This window comes from Pelobates fuscus, chromosome 3 (assembly GCF_036172605.1).
Source record: "Pelobates fuscus isolate aPelFus1 chromosome 3, aPelFus1.pri, whole genome shotgun sequence".
Classification (NCBI taxonomy): domain Eukaryota; kingdom Metazoa; phylum Chordata; class Amphibia; order Anura; family Pelobatidae; genus Pelobates; species Pelobates fuscus.
Window position 1 is genome coordinate 252,725,963 of NC_086319.1, and position 15,756 is coordinate 252,741,718.

Genomic DNA, 15,756 nt, shown 5'->3' on the forward strand with positions numbered 1-15,756 from the left:
TGTAGTATTAAATACATAAAAAGAGATGGGGATAAAAAAAAGTTACACAACTATGAATTGTGCAAAAAGTGCAGGTGCCCCAGGGTACTGCTCTACCGGTCTCCTAGGTTCCTTGGCTAGAAGGAAACTGAAGATCTTTGTGTTCCAGGTGGCACTGTGGGAAAGGCGGCACAAGTCACTAGGTAGAGGGGTATTTGAGACTGACTGGATACCACACTTGCCAAATAACCCAGGTGCTCCAAATCCAGGGCTGGCCAGGCTTCCTTTCCATTAATTTTTTTTTTTTTTTTTAAAGAGCTGTTTACATGTTGTGTCAAATGCATTTATTTATTTATTTATTATGGCCATTTATAAAGCGCCAACAGATTAGATAGCGCTTTACAATAATACTTTTGAAATCATTATAGCTGAGCATTATGGGAGATGTAACTCGCATCAACTGGAGTGCCAAAGGTTGCCTACCCTGATCTAAATGATGTATTAAAAAATTATGGAAACATTTTTAGAAATTAAAAATCTATTTAAAAAAATAAATAAAATATATAGTTGTAAAAATAAAAAAAGATAATCCATAAAATGATTTGAACAGTATGTTGAGGTAGGGGGACACAAGAAAGAGATCTGCAGGGGCACAAGTAAGTAAGCTTTGTAAGTGGCTTGCCCTGACGTGGCAGATGGGGGCTTACACTTAAGGGCCATTGGAGTGAAACAAGGTAACTTTTTTTTTTTTTGGTATGTATTTGGGCTGATGTGTACTATGGTCATTACTGCCACCCAGGAGTAGTGGGAGTCTGAGCACTAGACCTATGTTTGTGTATTTGCTTTTGTATCACACAGCTATGTTACAATGCTGCCACCCACCCCATGTGTACCCTATTAAATGTTAATAAGTATGTAGGGGTTTAGAAAAACACCCCTCTCTCTTATTCAAGCGTTTTTTGCCTGAAGGAAGCAAGGTGAATTGTTGTAGATCCCACCTAAGACGTTTGTTTTGACATGGCAGGGATTTGGGCTAGCGTGCAGGTAACTTTTTTTACAGTGTGTGTGTGTATGTGTGTGTATATAGATAGATATATATTTATCTATATCTCTCTCTTTGTAAACTGCTGGCAGCTGTGGTGTTATGCTGTTTATTTATAGACAGCCTGTTCAATGTTTAGGGAGTTGGACTGTTATTTCAGACATAGCCGCAGAGGGGGCATGGTTTTGCTATCTCCGTGGAGGAGAGGGAGCTTTCTGTAGTGTGTGCGCGGTATGAGTACTATGAATGCACCATAGGGACAAAATTGATGTAGGGCGACTTTAAACAAAGTGTTCTGGGCTGCCTGACAACATTGCTAGGCTGTTTTATAGCTGCACCAATTTTAACATTTCACTGATGCTATAATTCATTCTCAGTATTGAGTATGCTTGAGGTGCTGTACACTGTGCATCTTGCAGTAATGCAGAGTGTTTATTGTGCTTAGATTGCCCATTTAATAGGAGCATGAACTTTAACATCTGGTTGAGTGGTTGAAAGATTTGGCTAAAGATCTGATAAAGCACAAACGTGTAATTAAAATGTAAAAGCAAAGGGTTTTTTTGTAATGGGTGCGTTGCAGCAACAGTATGTACAATGATGCCTTTTTTTTCCTTTATGAATGTTAAGGTTCCTTTTTATTTATTTTTTAAATAACTTATTTTTAATCATTCAGATCAGTCAAGAAGTCTCAGTATCCCAAAGACTCTAGTAGTGATGAGGATGATGAGGATGATGAGGATGATGAGGAGGATGATGAGGATGATGAGGATGATGAGGAAAAAGCAGCAAGTACAGACTCTGAGGATGACGACGAGGATGATGATTCAGAAGACTCAGACATCAAAAGCAAAAAGAAAGGTATTCGACCTCTGACTAGTGGAAAGAATATGATTTTATAATTTGTGTGAACTATGCCCTAGACTAAACAGACTTATTGTGTTTGGCAGGTAAAAAAGAAAAAACAAAAAAAAGAACTTTGCCATCTGATGTTGGTCAAGGGAAAACGCTGTTTATCAGGTTAGTATTTAGTCTGTTGTATTCATTACTTGGAAATATTTTGTGCTTTAAATCTTCCTATTGTGACAATCTTTTCTCCCTGCTGTAGTGATGTGATAATAATATTCCATATTAATTAAGAATGATTACTATAGAGCAAATCAAACTTTTATAGATAGTTAAGATGGCGCCGGTGCACAGCACTGAAAATGTTAGTAAAACCACAAAACACAGCACCAGAATGACTGACTCATGCATACCATCACAAGAATATTATGAGAACAGAGCTAGCTTTTTAGATAAGAGATAATTAACCGCACAGACCTGGCATGGTATTGTTGGTGGGCCTGGCCAGCCTGGCCAGCTGCTGGTCCCATCCAACGCTTTTGCAAGGTCTTTGCCGGGCTGCACTGATAGAAAAGTGCAGACTATCTATCACATTGGTAAGTCTCTGTTACGAAAGATATAAAAGACGAGAAAATTTGGCACTTGCTTGGAGTATTACCCACCTGTAATACGGACCCGAATTGCTGATTCTGCTGATTGCCAGTAAGAGAGGGTCCCCTTCAAGCCAAACTGCCAGAAGTTCTCTGTCAAGTGCAGCAAGATTCTCTTATGGTGATGTATACTTAAGCTGAATATTTAGATGATTAAGCGGTTTATTTAACGTAAATGATTACTTATGAAGTCTCTGTTAATCAATAAAGTTTGTATTGATTATTTACAGTTACTTGATGTCAGTGTCTTCCCTTTCTCAAATACTCCAATTCACTCCTCCCGAATAGGGTTTTGGTGCCCACCAATATTTTTAAAAACCTTAGGGTAATTGATTATTGCTTTTTGATATTGGCGCTTCATGAATTTATTGATTAGGCACAAAAAGTGGTTATAATGTTAGGATTCCACTGGCACCTTCCCATGGTAAACAGCGAAACCATCTTCATACAATTTGACAGCTTATCTGTGTCCTACCATTATCCGTGGCCACAGCCTTTGCTTTAAGTCTTTTTCTGCTTACAGAGCTAAGCAGGGCTATGCTCATTTGAGGAGAGCACTCTCACAGTGGGCTGCAGTGATTATGGCACTTGGCGTGTCAATGTCTGATATTCTTTGTATTGTAAAGGAAGTACTTTCATTTGACTCCACTTATAGGCCTTTTTTTCCTGTAGACTTAATACTGAAGACCAAGTTTGGAATACTTAATGGGTCAATTCATAGTTGTGTAACTAAACAACTTCTGCTTGCTGAAAAGCTTTGTGTGAAGAGCGTGTCCTTTTTTTTTGCCCAGAGCACCTGACTTACAAAGACTTCTCATTGAGCTGGATTGGGAAGTCTGTGATTGCACAGCCACAGAAAGTCTTAACAGGGGTTAGAAATGTTTGCACTGGAGAGTCCCTCCCTGTAAGAGCAGACTTGTATAGCTCTGCTCTATTCGCAGGTTGGCTATTTTTGCTCAGGCAGGTGTCTTCATGCTCTGTTGGGTGTAGTGGAGGCAGAGAGTTTTGCCTGGCGAAATCCCGCTAGCAAGTCAATCCATTCTAAAGTGCACTGCAGTGGTTATGGTGCATGGAGTGTTCCTTTGTGCTACTTTATCCTGTGCCCATGTCTGATGGATGTATATCCTTTGTGACTATATTGTAAAATCGCTAGCTGTAAGATTCAAATATATCCGAGTTGGAGTTGACCATGTTAACTTAGAATTTTTAAGAACAAGACTGATATTCTGACACTTTACATACACACAATTCTGGTCTTTGCTAATAATAAAGAAATCATAATGAAGTCAAAATTTTAGTTTTCTAAACTGGAGTTTTCTCTCTGACCAAGGAACTTGTCCTTTAATTCTGAGGAAGAGGATCTGGAGAAGTTGCTACTTTGCTTTGGAAATCTTAAATATGTCCGAATAGTGGTACACCCTGAGACTGAGCACTCTAAAGGTCTGTAATAAATGTAGGATGAACTTGTATGAGTTTTGTTTTGTGGGCTTTCTCTCTCTCCTCCTTCTTTCTGGTAAGGGTTAATTTATTCCAAAATCTTCCATAAATGCATTTGAATAGAAAGTATGTATAGATTTATTTACATTTATGTAAGAATAGAGTATATAAGTGTAGAATGGTTGACCCACCATGGTTTTTAATAGATGGTGTTTGGAATACAATTAAAAACAAATTCTCAGATTTTACTATTAACATGACGTAAAGTCATGATTTTATTAAAGACACGGAGGCTCCTATTATGCATATCTCTTTCTTTATTACTCTCAGCAGCAAAGATATAGAAATATAAATATATCAAAATGAAAGAAAAAACTGCATAGGGCTGTTCCTGGTCTTCGGTTCACAAGAAAGAGGGGGATTGTGGGTGACACAGGTCTTTTATAGTCACTTCCTCTGTTTTGTGATTGGTTGCCTGTGTGCCTATGCAGTTTTTTCTTTCATTTTGATATGTTTATATTTCTCTATCTTTGCTGCTGAGAGTAATAAAGAAAGAGATGTGCATAATAGGAGCCTCCGTGTCTTTAACAAAATCTCTAGTTACTGAGATCTTCCTTGATCTCTACCAGCACATCTTCCTTTGATCACAAACCAGCTAGGGTAAATAGACAGATTTCCTTCGAAATTGGCACCATAGGAGGTAGAGATAGTGAGAGAGATATTAAATATTATTACAGTCTGTGTAGCAAAAGTTTTAGAAAACACACTTTATTTCCTCTTGTTAAAAAATAGGCCTATCAAGTGCTGGGGGCAAGTACAATTCCTGGTTCTGCCGCAACAAGTTCTTCTGCTGAAGTCTGTCAGATGAAATCCGTAAGGCGGGTGTATTTGGTGGGGTGGCTTCAAGAGAAGAGCTTGTTCCTGCAGAACTGGGATTCTGTATGGCCGCTGCACTAGATATAGTAAAAACCAAAGAAAAAAAGGTACCTGCTCTCTTTCCACATCCCTATGTATTTTTAAACAAATGGAGATTTTTAGTTACCTCCAATGGCAATGAGAGGGTATGCCCACCTGCCACGTCAAGGCAAACCTCTTAGGTGGGTCCTAACGCTAACCATTCGCCTTGCTTCCTTGAGCTTCTGGCAAAAATATCTGAGACAGAAAGGGGTATTTTTTTATATACATCCCTACATGCTTATTAACACTTAATCGGGAACACATGGGCTGGGCAGCAGCATTGTAACCTAGCTGTGTGATACAAAAGTGAATACAAATACAAAGAAACTAGTCCTGCGCTCAAACTCCCATTACTCCTGGGCGGCAGCAATGACTATAGTACACATCAGCCAAAATACATATAGTAAAAACCAAAGGAATAAAGTTACCTGCTCTCTCTTTACACATCCCTATATATTTTTAAACAAATGGAGGTTATTAGTTGCCTCCAATGGCCATGAGAGGGTATGCCCACCTGCCACATCAAGGCAGACCTCTTAGGTGGGTCCTAACGCTAACCATTCGCCTTGCTTCCTTGAGTTTCTGGCAAAGATATCGCTAATGAGACAGAAAGGGGTATTTTTATATACATCCCTACATGCTTATTAACCCTTAATAGGGAACACATGGGATGGGCTGCAGCATTGTAACCAAGCTGTGTGATACAAGAGATATTTTTGTATTTGTACTGCACTAGATATGTCTGATTATTATTTTATTTTCTTCACAAATGAGTAAAAAGTGTTTTTCTAAAATGTTATGCTATGCCGTCCATATTCTTTATATCATCTTTCTCTTATGGTGCCAACCTGGAAGGAAGATCTGCCAATTTATGTTTGGGATTCTGTGAGTGTATTTGCACATAATTTCCAGGCGTTTTTTTTTAAGGGTGCTACTCTACATTTATTTTTTTATGATTATTAGATCTTTACCGTTTCCCTTGATGGTTTTTGAGTCAAGCACATAATTACCCAGTGGACAGGAAAATGGCTTGTAGCAAGTGATTTCTGAAGACTTGAATGTGTAAATACTTGTTTTCTGTTCCTCTTTTTCAGGCTGTGCCTTTGTTCAGTTTGTGGATAAAGCAGCAGTTGAGAAGTGCCTAGCAGTTGCTAAAGACGAATCTGAGGTACTAGCTTTCTTTACAAACCGTATCCCAACAGAGTAGATTACGGGATATGAAAGAATATGATCTAATATTGATTATTCCTCCAAACTGCTATGATTGTCTGTAGTCAATGTGTGAATAGTTGACTTGAGAGAGATTTTATACTGTATTTTGCATGGATGTGCACTGCCATTATATTGTATACTTTAATCACATACATGTCACGGAATCCCCGGTGTCTCCAGACAGGTCAGAAGCAGAGAAGGATATGCTTTAGGAATAGTACACGTCCATTATTGCTAGCACTCGCATTAAATTGTTAACCAATACAAAGTGTTTTTCAGTACATACATGGGGATATTTGTAACACTATAGCCATATATGCTCCTTTGTAATATATGGGCAATAACCAATTGAGCATTATTATGATCTTTAGCAAGCAACAATATACACACACCCACCAACATTTATAGTTGTCCTGTGCAGATTTTTATACAAGGTACTTATTCAAAGGCTTTTTACATGAGACTCAGTTATTACGTCTTTCAGAAAGGTGGTCTTCAACTGGATGGCAGAAAGTTATTGGTGGATCTTGCAGTGACTAAGGAAGAAGCTGTGAAATTACGAGAAAAAAAGGTTAAAAAACCAACAGGAGTTAGAAACCTGTATCTGGCCAGAGAAGGAAGTGAGTATCTTCAATGTGAATATTGTAGTTGCATCTGTTGGACATAACCCAGAGTAAGTAGTCATACTGTTTAAGAAATGTTTAACAACTTACCTGAGTCGCATACACACCCTTACCTGTATTCTCCTGCAGCTAAGCACAGCCCAATACAGGAGAGCGATTTATGGCTGACCTTACCCACTCACCAATGGGACATGCCTTGCTTAGCTCAGAAAAGCTAACTGTATTCTCCTTGCTGGAGAATCCAGAAGCAGGGCTGCAGTCATGGGTGCCCAGGGTAACCCAGGCAAGTTTTCAAATCATTCTTAAACAGTTTGACTACTTACTCAGGGAGGGTGGAAGGGTACTGTTGGTACCAGATCCACTAAAGTGGGTTGTAGACATGCCACACACTTCTTAAACTGTTTTACATAAACCTTTTCAAATATATTTTCATTTCTAACCATTTGGGATTTGATGTCTGTCTTCAGTGATTCGGGAAGGAACTAAACCTGCAGAAGGAGTAAGTGCGGAGGATTTGGCCAAAAGAGCTCGGGTAAGTGTTAATTGTAGAGAGAGGCTGATATTTTGATGGAAAGCCACCTCACCACCATACTATCCTCTAGGTACAACTGATTTGTGTTCTGCTCAGTTCTATAAATGCAGTTTTTGTCTGAATAGTCCTATTTCATGAAAATTTCAGTGATTTATTTTAAACGGTATACCATTTTCTTGCATACACAAACAGCAGCTAATAATATGTGTTACATTTAAATATTTGTTTGTTATGGTCCGTGTCCATGTAGGGCTCTGGCATGAGAACATCAGCTTTAGGACCGTGATACAGGCTATGAAGTAACTTGTAAAAGCTGCTGTGGGTTTTTGTGCATTTGTAACCTCTTTGTGACTTTCATGACATTCATGGCCTAATCATGAGTTTGGAATTTACTAATGGGTATTCTATGTAAACTATCTAGGGTTTCAAGTTTTGGGCTCCAATTTTGTTATTTATTTTATTTTGTTCTATCAGTTTGAAGAAACCAAGCGCCAGAAACTGAAGTTACAGCATATCTTTGTCTCGAAGACCCGTCTGTGTGTTCACAATATTCCTAAATCTGTGGATGACAAAAAGTTACGGCAGTTGTTTCTAAAAGCAGCTGGAGGAGGACGATCCATTAAAATAAAGGAGGTGAGCTAATCTTGCAATAATTTAGAAATCCCTGCAATGATACATTTAAAACCAATCTATTGAATTATCCATCACTAGCATTTTGATTTATCACCACTTGAATTCTGAAATGAAACATAAAAAAGCAGATGTATTGTAGAAGTTTAAAAAAATAATTCTGATGTGAACTTGTAGAAGTTAAAGTCAATTTTCTGTATATAAATGAAAATATAATATTTTTATGAAATACTGATCAAGACTGCAATGGAATTTCACAGAATTTCCAGCGCAATCCAAAGATATCACAAGAAAGAGTGGACGTCTTTGCTTTATGATAAGTCTGAGGTTTACAAAAGGCAGAGCACAATTGGTGGTCGTGGAACTCAGACATTGGTCTATGGAGTCTCCTGTGGTATTGCTGGATACTCCATAAACCTCACTGCTGTATTCTCCAGTGCAATTATTGCAAAGCAAGAGTAGAAATGTTCTTTGTGTACTTTCTGTAAGCTGACTGCCAGGTGCAAACAACAAAGCTTAGAACATTGACTGAAAGGATGCTGAGATGGAGGCACCCACCTCTGGGACAACGAGGTGTGGGTATCTAAATTTAGTTGTATTTTTCACACCTTACAAATACAGATTTGTTAAATATAGAGATGAGTAAATACAATACTAAAAAACCTGGGAAATGAAAGTTTCCCTTTACAGAAAGTTACTAAATAAACTCAAGTTCGGTGTATGTAAAAGCAAACCGACACATCATGACCTCTACCAAGTGTAATAACCATTCACCTTACCTGCTGTCTTTACCCATACACATGACCTTCTACAGTGAAGTTCTCTTTTTTTCACATTCTTTGCAGTCTCGGGTAATGAGGGATCTGAAAGGTGTTGGAGGAAACCATAAGGGTCAGTCTTTGGGTTATGCGTTTGTGGAGTTTTCTGAGCATGAACATGCTCTGACAGCACTAAGAAACGTCAACAACAACCCAGAATACTTTGGCCCAAAGAAGGTGAGAACTGGACTGCTAATGACAATATGAAAAAAATGTTAGAGGAAGAAAGTTTCGGTGGGCTAGCCACATGGAGGCGCAGAAATCCTCTTTAGAGATTGTCTTCCGGTAACAAATGTTTTCAACTATTTTCTTTTAAAGTCAAATTGCCTATTCTGTAAGCGTGGACTTAGAGCCAAGGGGCATCATTTACAAGTAAAACATTTTTAATAGCTGAACTCTACTGGTGTTATATTTTCTAGATGTTTATTTTTACATCTTTTGCTAGTATGTAACAGGATGAAAAAGGGGTAAAATACATAGATCACGGTGAATTATGCTGCAAATAAGTGGAAACCTAGTAATAACCTCCTATGGCTAACAAATGTAAACACAAAATCTTTCTTTTTAGCTAGGTTTGCAGCTGATATGCTATTAGAGTACAGTTATAGATTACAGATATTCTGGTTTTAGGCCTTATAGAGCAGTCCTCATTTTGTAATGGTGATTAAGAGGTACAATGTTTAAAGTTGAAACATGATTTCGTGGGGGCAAGAGTTACAGGAAATTAAGATGCCTGGTTGTTTTGCTTTAAAGTTATAACTCTGACTGGATTATTCAATAAAGTGAGAATCCAAAAAATATTTTAAATTTAAGGCCAGAGTAGCCAAACTGACAACGTAACTGATTTTTATCAGTCTGACTATTTGATCTTAAATTTGATATATGTTTAGCTTATTAGGTATTTAGGTATTCTACCCTAACTGGACTTGTTTGCCTTTAGTGGACATTTCAGACAGGGTGATATTCTATTTTCTACTGAATTCAACTAAAATTAACATGTAAATTCAAAATATAGCATAAAGTGTGAACAAACAGGATCTTTTATGTAGCCATTTTCCTTGCATTTAGCAGTTTGTGTGCAAAGAAAACCCTCAAAATACAGCAAACATGAGAGAGAAAAAAAAAGATGTATAGTTGTGTATATAAAATTGTATTGAATTCTAATGTTTCTCTTCAGAGGCCAATTGTTGAGTTCTCCTTGGAGGACATGAATAAGCTGAAGTTAAAGGAAAAAAGGACACAGAGAAGCCTGGTAACAAGACCAATATGAGTTATTTGTGTTGGTGTAACGATTGTAGTGGTTATGTACAAGTAAGGTTTAGGAGGTCTCTGTTATTTGAGCACTCGTATTTTTTGTATCATCCACACCTTCTGTTTTAGGGTAATAGTGACAGAGTACTTATGTTACCTCAAGTATATTTCTTAAAAAGCAACAAAACAATCTCTCGGAGAGGGGGATATCCACTAAGCAGCCACCTCTCTCTAGACAGAAATAAAGCAGTGCTTCACACAGGGATGTTTGTCTAGATCCAGTGTAATATACCAAACGCTGAAAGTATTTTCTAAAAGGTATTTTCTAATAATAATAATAAAAAAATACTACACACACACACACACACACACACACACACACACACACACACTCCGTAGTAAAATATCCCTTATACTGTATTTATTGATGTGTAAAGAAATTATCAAAATAACCTTGCCATAGGTCAGGTACTGACAAGGATTAAGCTAAAAAATATCCCTTATAGTGTAGTATTTATTGATGTATAAGTTGCTTTTTTTTTTTTTGGTGTGGTATTTTATAATGTTTCTTTATACATTAATAAATACTACAATATAAAGGGGTATTTTTTGCACTTCTCTTTTCTTCTTAAATAGCAAGCTGACTGTTTTGCTTCTTGTGATATATGTTCAGAATGTTGAAACAATTTCTCTCATTGTAGGAGGTGCTGAGACAGAAGGAGGCTAAAGCTCAGGCCTTTGGTGGTGGTCAGCCAGTTCAAGCAAACGTCAATAAAAAAACACCTGGAAAAGGAGTCACCCCTGCAACAAAATCTGGTGCAACCACTGGGAAAAAAGGACCCAATAAACCTGAAAAAGCTGTAACTGCATCTGTTGCTCAGCCAGCAAAAGGCAAGACGACGGAGGCTACCCCTAATAAGGTACAATCTGCAGCGACAGATCCTCAGAGGCCACCCAAGAGAGCATTGCCTGATAATACAAATAAAGTGTTATCAACACAAAAGCAGGAGGAGAAGAGAGCAACTGAATCTACATCATGGTCTGGCTTCAAAACGAGAGACGAAGTGGAATATGAGGAGCTATCCGATGGGAAGAAGAGGAGGAAAGTCCTACCAATGCCTTCTCATAAAGGTCCCAAAATAAGGTGAGAGGTTGAATACAATCCACCTTAATCCGATACTTCCAATTTGTAAATTGTTTCTGCATATAGAAAGCCTTTCTGGGATGTAAAGCCGTTGCATGTTTCGGGATAATTTAAAAAAAATAATTTTTTTTTTGTACCTTTAAGCATAAGCTTAATATCATCTCGCTTATGTATGATGGTATCCAGATGAGTAAATTAGAAAAATATACTTCCGTCTCTGCGCCTGCATCTTTCCTCCACCATTACATGCTGCCTGAGCCCCTGGCAATTTCACCTGCAAGAATGACTGTAATATCTGTTAATTAGGATCCTCATGTGTGGAACCCATTACACATAAATCTGATAAACAATTTCTTTATCCTTAGGCACCGTGATAAGGGCAAGGTTCAGCAGCTGCCCCCAAAGAAACCAAAATCTCAAGGAGTAAGCCGGAAACAGCAACGTCAAGTCTTGGGAGCAAAACAGGTGAGTCTACACAGGGAATAAGACACATTGCGCCTCAATAGTATTTTTTTATTTTCTATCAATCAAGACATTTTATTTATTTTGATACAGTGCAAAGTCATTTATGTAAAATATAATACTTGTCTAGGTGTAGACAGGTAGTCCTCTGCATAGTAAGAAGTTCAATAAAAGCTGCATGACAAAGGCTAGACAATCATACAATGGAATGTACGACAACAGTCTGCTTTAGGACTACACCACTTATAATCCTAAAAGAAATAGCAGCTCTTTTCTCTCTGTGCAATATTTCTTTCATAGCTTAATATAAAGTCTGGTATAGTGAAAATGGTTTACCATATTTCAAAAAACCTTTATTATATTATATTACTGTTTATGCAAGGATTACCACAAGACAGGATTGCTATCAGTTGCCAGATAAATGCCTTGACCAAGAATTTTCTTTTTCACAGCTTTAGTTTTTAATTAAATTGTGACATCGAATGACTACCTCTCATTTTTAGGCACCTACCAAGAAGAAACCACCAAGTAAGAACCAGGCAGAGACTCGTTTTAACCAACTTGTGGAACAATATAAGCGCAAAATCCTTGGGAAGTCCAGTGCCCAAACTCCCATCAAAAGGAGCAAGTGGTTTGAAGATTGACCTTCTGCATATGTGATGGACCTTACGATCAGAATTACTTTTGCCAATCCTGAGCCTGTCACATGGAAATAACATTTATTACATTTGTCTTTGTCCGAGCTGTATTTGGTCCAGAACAAAGGCTGTGATATCTTTTTACCATTATGTGGTCAATCAAGGACCTCTGACAGATATAACATTGTGTGTAGTGTTTGTAAACCCTCTCAGGCCTCTCTTACTGGGTTATTTTCCATAGCTTTGGAGCTGTTAACTTTCGAGATATACAATTACATTCTCATCTTACCTCTCAATCAAGTTACTTGTAAAAGAACATAAGTTCAAGTTTTTAGAAGTCAGCACTGTTTCCTGCTCCCATAAGAGCTGTTAATGGATTGCTGTCTGTCTGAAAGGTTTCCCAGGGGTGGAATATATCTGTGCTAGAGCTTTGACAAGCTGGGGGTTCTGAGTTATCTGACTGCTGTCATTAAGTGATTGAAATGGACGTGTTTATTTTTTATTTTTTTTTAATGCCTGAGGTTTGGACTGTAGTTTAGCATTGGACACAATATATTTCTTAATTGAAATAAACTGTGAGAATAAATGCAGAGTGTAAGAAAAAATAAAATGCAATATTGACATATTTGACAGCATAGATGATTAAGAGACGTTTGTTAAAATCTTTCAGATTCGTTTTAATAGAGGCCATTTATATTTGTTTATCCTCTAATTCTATTTAAGCGTATCTAGTAATATTAGCCATCTCACTTGCAATGTTGTGAAGTGAAAGATCCTATGCTATGTTGTAAACATATAATTATCTTTTCATTGGCATGCTCTATCCATTTCATTACTGTAATATTCTACTGTAATTGTGGTTTAATCAACATGATTAATGGCTAGATAGGGATGAAGGCAAATCTGATTAGGGTGCTGGCTTGTAGATTTTGCTCTGCATATTCGTACAGTTTTTATGCACATATTATAATGTTAATTTTGTCATGTAACGATGTATCACCTGAAACAAATTATAGGTGAGACAGCAAGCATTGAAAGTTCCACTTCCAGCAATATCACACTGATAACTGTATCACGGCTGCATCATCTTCAGTCGGACACATTTAAAAAAAATAATTTTTTTTTTATTGTATATTGGCCAAAAGATAACCTCTGACAACTCCAATTAGGCTTGCCCAGCCTTTACAGTGGCAAAGCATCAGGGTAACAAAAGTTCTACAACAGCTGGCTGCTACGTGTTGGCTGGCCATCTCTTGTCAAAACCTTGGACGATGCTGTTGATTAGAAATCTAAAGAGCAAGTATAATGAGAGGAAGGTAAACTATTAATGTCTGCCTAGTTAAAACAACTATTTGTGATTTTGTAAGTGTTCATTAATAACAAACATCGTATTTTTAATAAGCCGCTAAACCTTTAACACTTTGTACAGCTGCAAATCAAGCTGGTACATTAAAAGGAACATGTGTTTTGTTGAATGTCTGTTGTACTATACCATCTGTCTTGTGAATATTTTATGAATGAGGGTTTAAAAAAAATTAAATGTTTTTATCAAAAACTACAATTTTCGTTTTGTAATTATGAAAATGGTGATTAAAAATGGAGTTAAACAGTTGCCCCCAAACAATCCTTATATTAAAGGCTTTGCTGGAAATATCGTGTCACATTTTAGATTAAAATAGGCATGTTTGCAATGCGAGAAATGTTATGCTAGTGGTTTTAATTGGTTAAAGTGAGGATCTGATGGGTCAAGTCAATATTACTGTATCAGTTAAATGTAATAGCTCTGTACAATGCAGCAAATTCATGCAATGGTATGTAAAACATTATGTGCAGCAACAGACTCTCACACTGAGAGTTGGGGTGGGAGGACTAATTGTGCTAAAAATCTTGTTTAACAAATATTTTATGAATCATTGCATTTTTCTCATGCCCCCCAAAAATCCCTCTGTACTAGGTACACACTCTCTCTCCATAGAGAGAGAGAGAGAGTGTGTGTCTGTGTGTGTCTGTGTAAACGTACGTACGTACAGAAAGAACCTCTAGCTTTCCTATAGTGCTGCGTGACAAAATAATTTAGATATTGTATTTTTAATGGTTCAGTGCTAAATTTTCTGTTCTCCTGGGCCAAATAGATGTGAGAAAACAGCTTTCAAGAGTTTAGGCAGGATGCAGTGTACACAATACGAATAAAATGTGTTGGTCCCCAGTTTAAACACTGCAGTTTTAACGTACATAGTAATCATTACATACCCACTTGTGAACTTGTTACTTTTATTTACTGCAATTTTCACTTGATTCTGTTCCCATTAACCCAGTGTGCATGGCTAGTTTCAGCAGGCTTGTACAGAGATAATATGGGAGGGAATCACTATGCAGCAAACAGACTTGCAAGAGTGATTTTAAGTCAGATTACCACTGATTTTTTTTTTTTTTTTAAATCCAAGATCTTTCGAAATAGCTGTGTACACAAGAAATGGCAAAACGTCAGATGGAAATTTATTAAACAATCAATGTAGATGAATGCAGAAAAAGATTTAGAAATGAAAAGATTTTCAATGTAATTCTAAAATACACCATGTGATGTCACTGTAGGATCATAGTTCAAAGTTTAAGTGTAGTGACAGAAAAGGAAAATGTTATTATAGATTTAGGTGATTGTTCTGCTCAGTCTTTCTTTCTTTACTCCTGTAGCAGTGCAAAAAAAGTCTACAAACTTGAATAGAAACGGTGCATTCAAACTTAAAGGGACTCACCAGTGCCAGGAAAACAAATCTGTTTTCCTGGCACTGCAGAATCCTTAAAACCCCTTCAGTGACTTACCTGAATCCAGCACCGATGTCCTTCGGCGCAGGGTTAGGCTCCCACGCTCCGGACATCAGCAGGGGAGACCTAATGCGCATGTGTGGCAATGGCCGTGCGCGCGCGCTAGACCTCCCCATAGGAAAGCATTAATGCTTTCCTATGGGGATTCCGGCAATGCTGGAGGACCTCATGCATAGCGTGAGGACGTCCAGCGTCGTTTAAAACACCTTTGTGTTTTAAGAAGCCAGAAGTCCCTCTAGTGGCTCTGATAGACAGCCACTAGAGGAGGACTTAACCCTGCAAGGTAATTATTGCAGTTTATAAAAACTGCAATAATTACACTTGCAGGGTTAAGGGTGGTGGGTATTGGCACCCAGACCACTCCAATGGGCAGAAGTGGTTTGGGTGCCTGGAGTGTCTCTTTAATGATCAGGATGTTTTAGTAACCAGAAGACCGACAGCAGTCTTTTAAAGGTAACTAAATATCAAGGCACAGGATATATTTGTAGCTGTAATCAGAGCCTCCTCACCCCCTTTTCACAAAAAATGGTGGGGGGGAGGGGGGGGGAGCAGAGTAGGGAAGGATGCTGCTCACATCATGGAGGAGGCATGGCTTTCCTCCAGCAATGACCAATCCAATGCTTCTTTTAGAGGAGTATGCATTGAAACTTCCCCATTGGAAAGCATGGAATCAATTATTTCCTATGGGGTCTCTTAATCCGGTTACGGTTTTGCT

The 15,756-nt window shown here is 37.8% G+C and overlaps 1 protein-coding gene and 1 long non-coding RNA gene across 2 annotated transcripts in view; one reads left to right on the plus strand and one right to left on the minus strand.

Annotated features, from left to right (window-relative positions):
• The window catches only part of RBM28 (RNA binding motif protein 28), a 78,349-nt gene extending 65,847 nt beyond the window's left edge, over nt 1–12,502 (plus strand). The window contains exons 9-20 of the mRNA XM_063448340.1: nt 1,695–1,879; nt 1,969–2,038; nt 3,845–3,954; nt 6,003–6,076; nt 6,605–6,740; nt 7,211–7,275; nt 7,750–7,908; nt 8,751–8,900; nt 9,901–9,975; nt 10,676–11,118; nt 11,484–11,583; nt 12,084–12,502. Of these exons, the coding sequence (XP_063304410.1) occupies nt 1,695–1,879; nt 1,969–2,038; nt 3,845–3,954; nt 6,003–6,076; nt 6,605–6,740; nt 7,211–7,275; nt 7,750–7,908; nt 8,751–8,900; nt 9,901–9,975; nt 10,676–11,118; nt 11,484–11,583; nt 12,084–12,224 (1,708 nt within the window). The 3' untranslated portion in view covers nt 12,225–12,502. The remainder of the gene's footprint in view (nt 1–1,694; nt 1,880–1,968; nt 2,039–3,844; nt 3,955–6,002; nt 6,077–6,604; nt 6,741–7,210; nt 7,276–7,749; nt 7,909–8,750; nt 8,901–9,900; nt 9,976–10,675; nt 11,119–11,483; nt 11,584–12,083) is intronic.
• LOC134602893 (uncharacterized) overlaps nt 1–15,756 on the minus strand; it is a 249,144-nt gene that overhangs the window by 205,772 nt on the left and 27,616 nt on the right. The gene's annotated exons all lie outside the window — the stretch shown is intronic.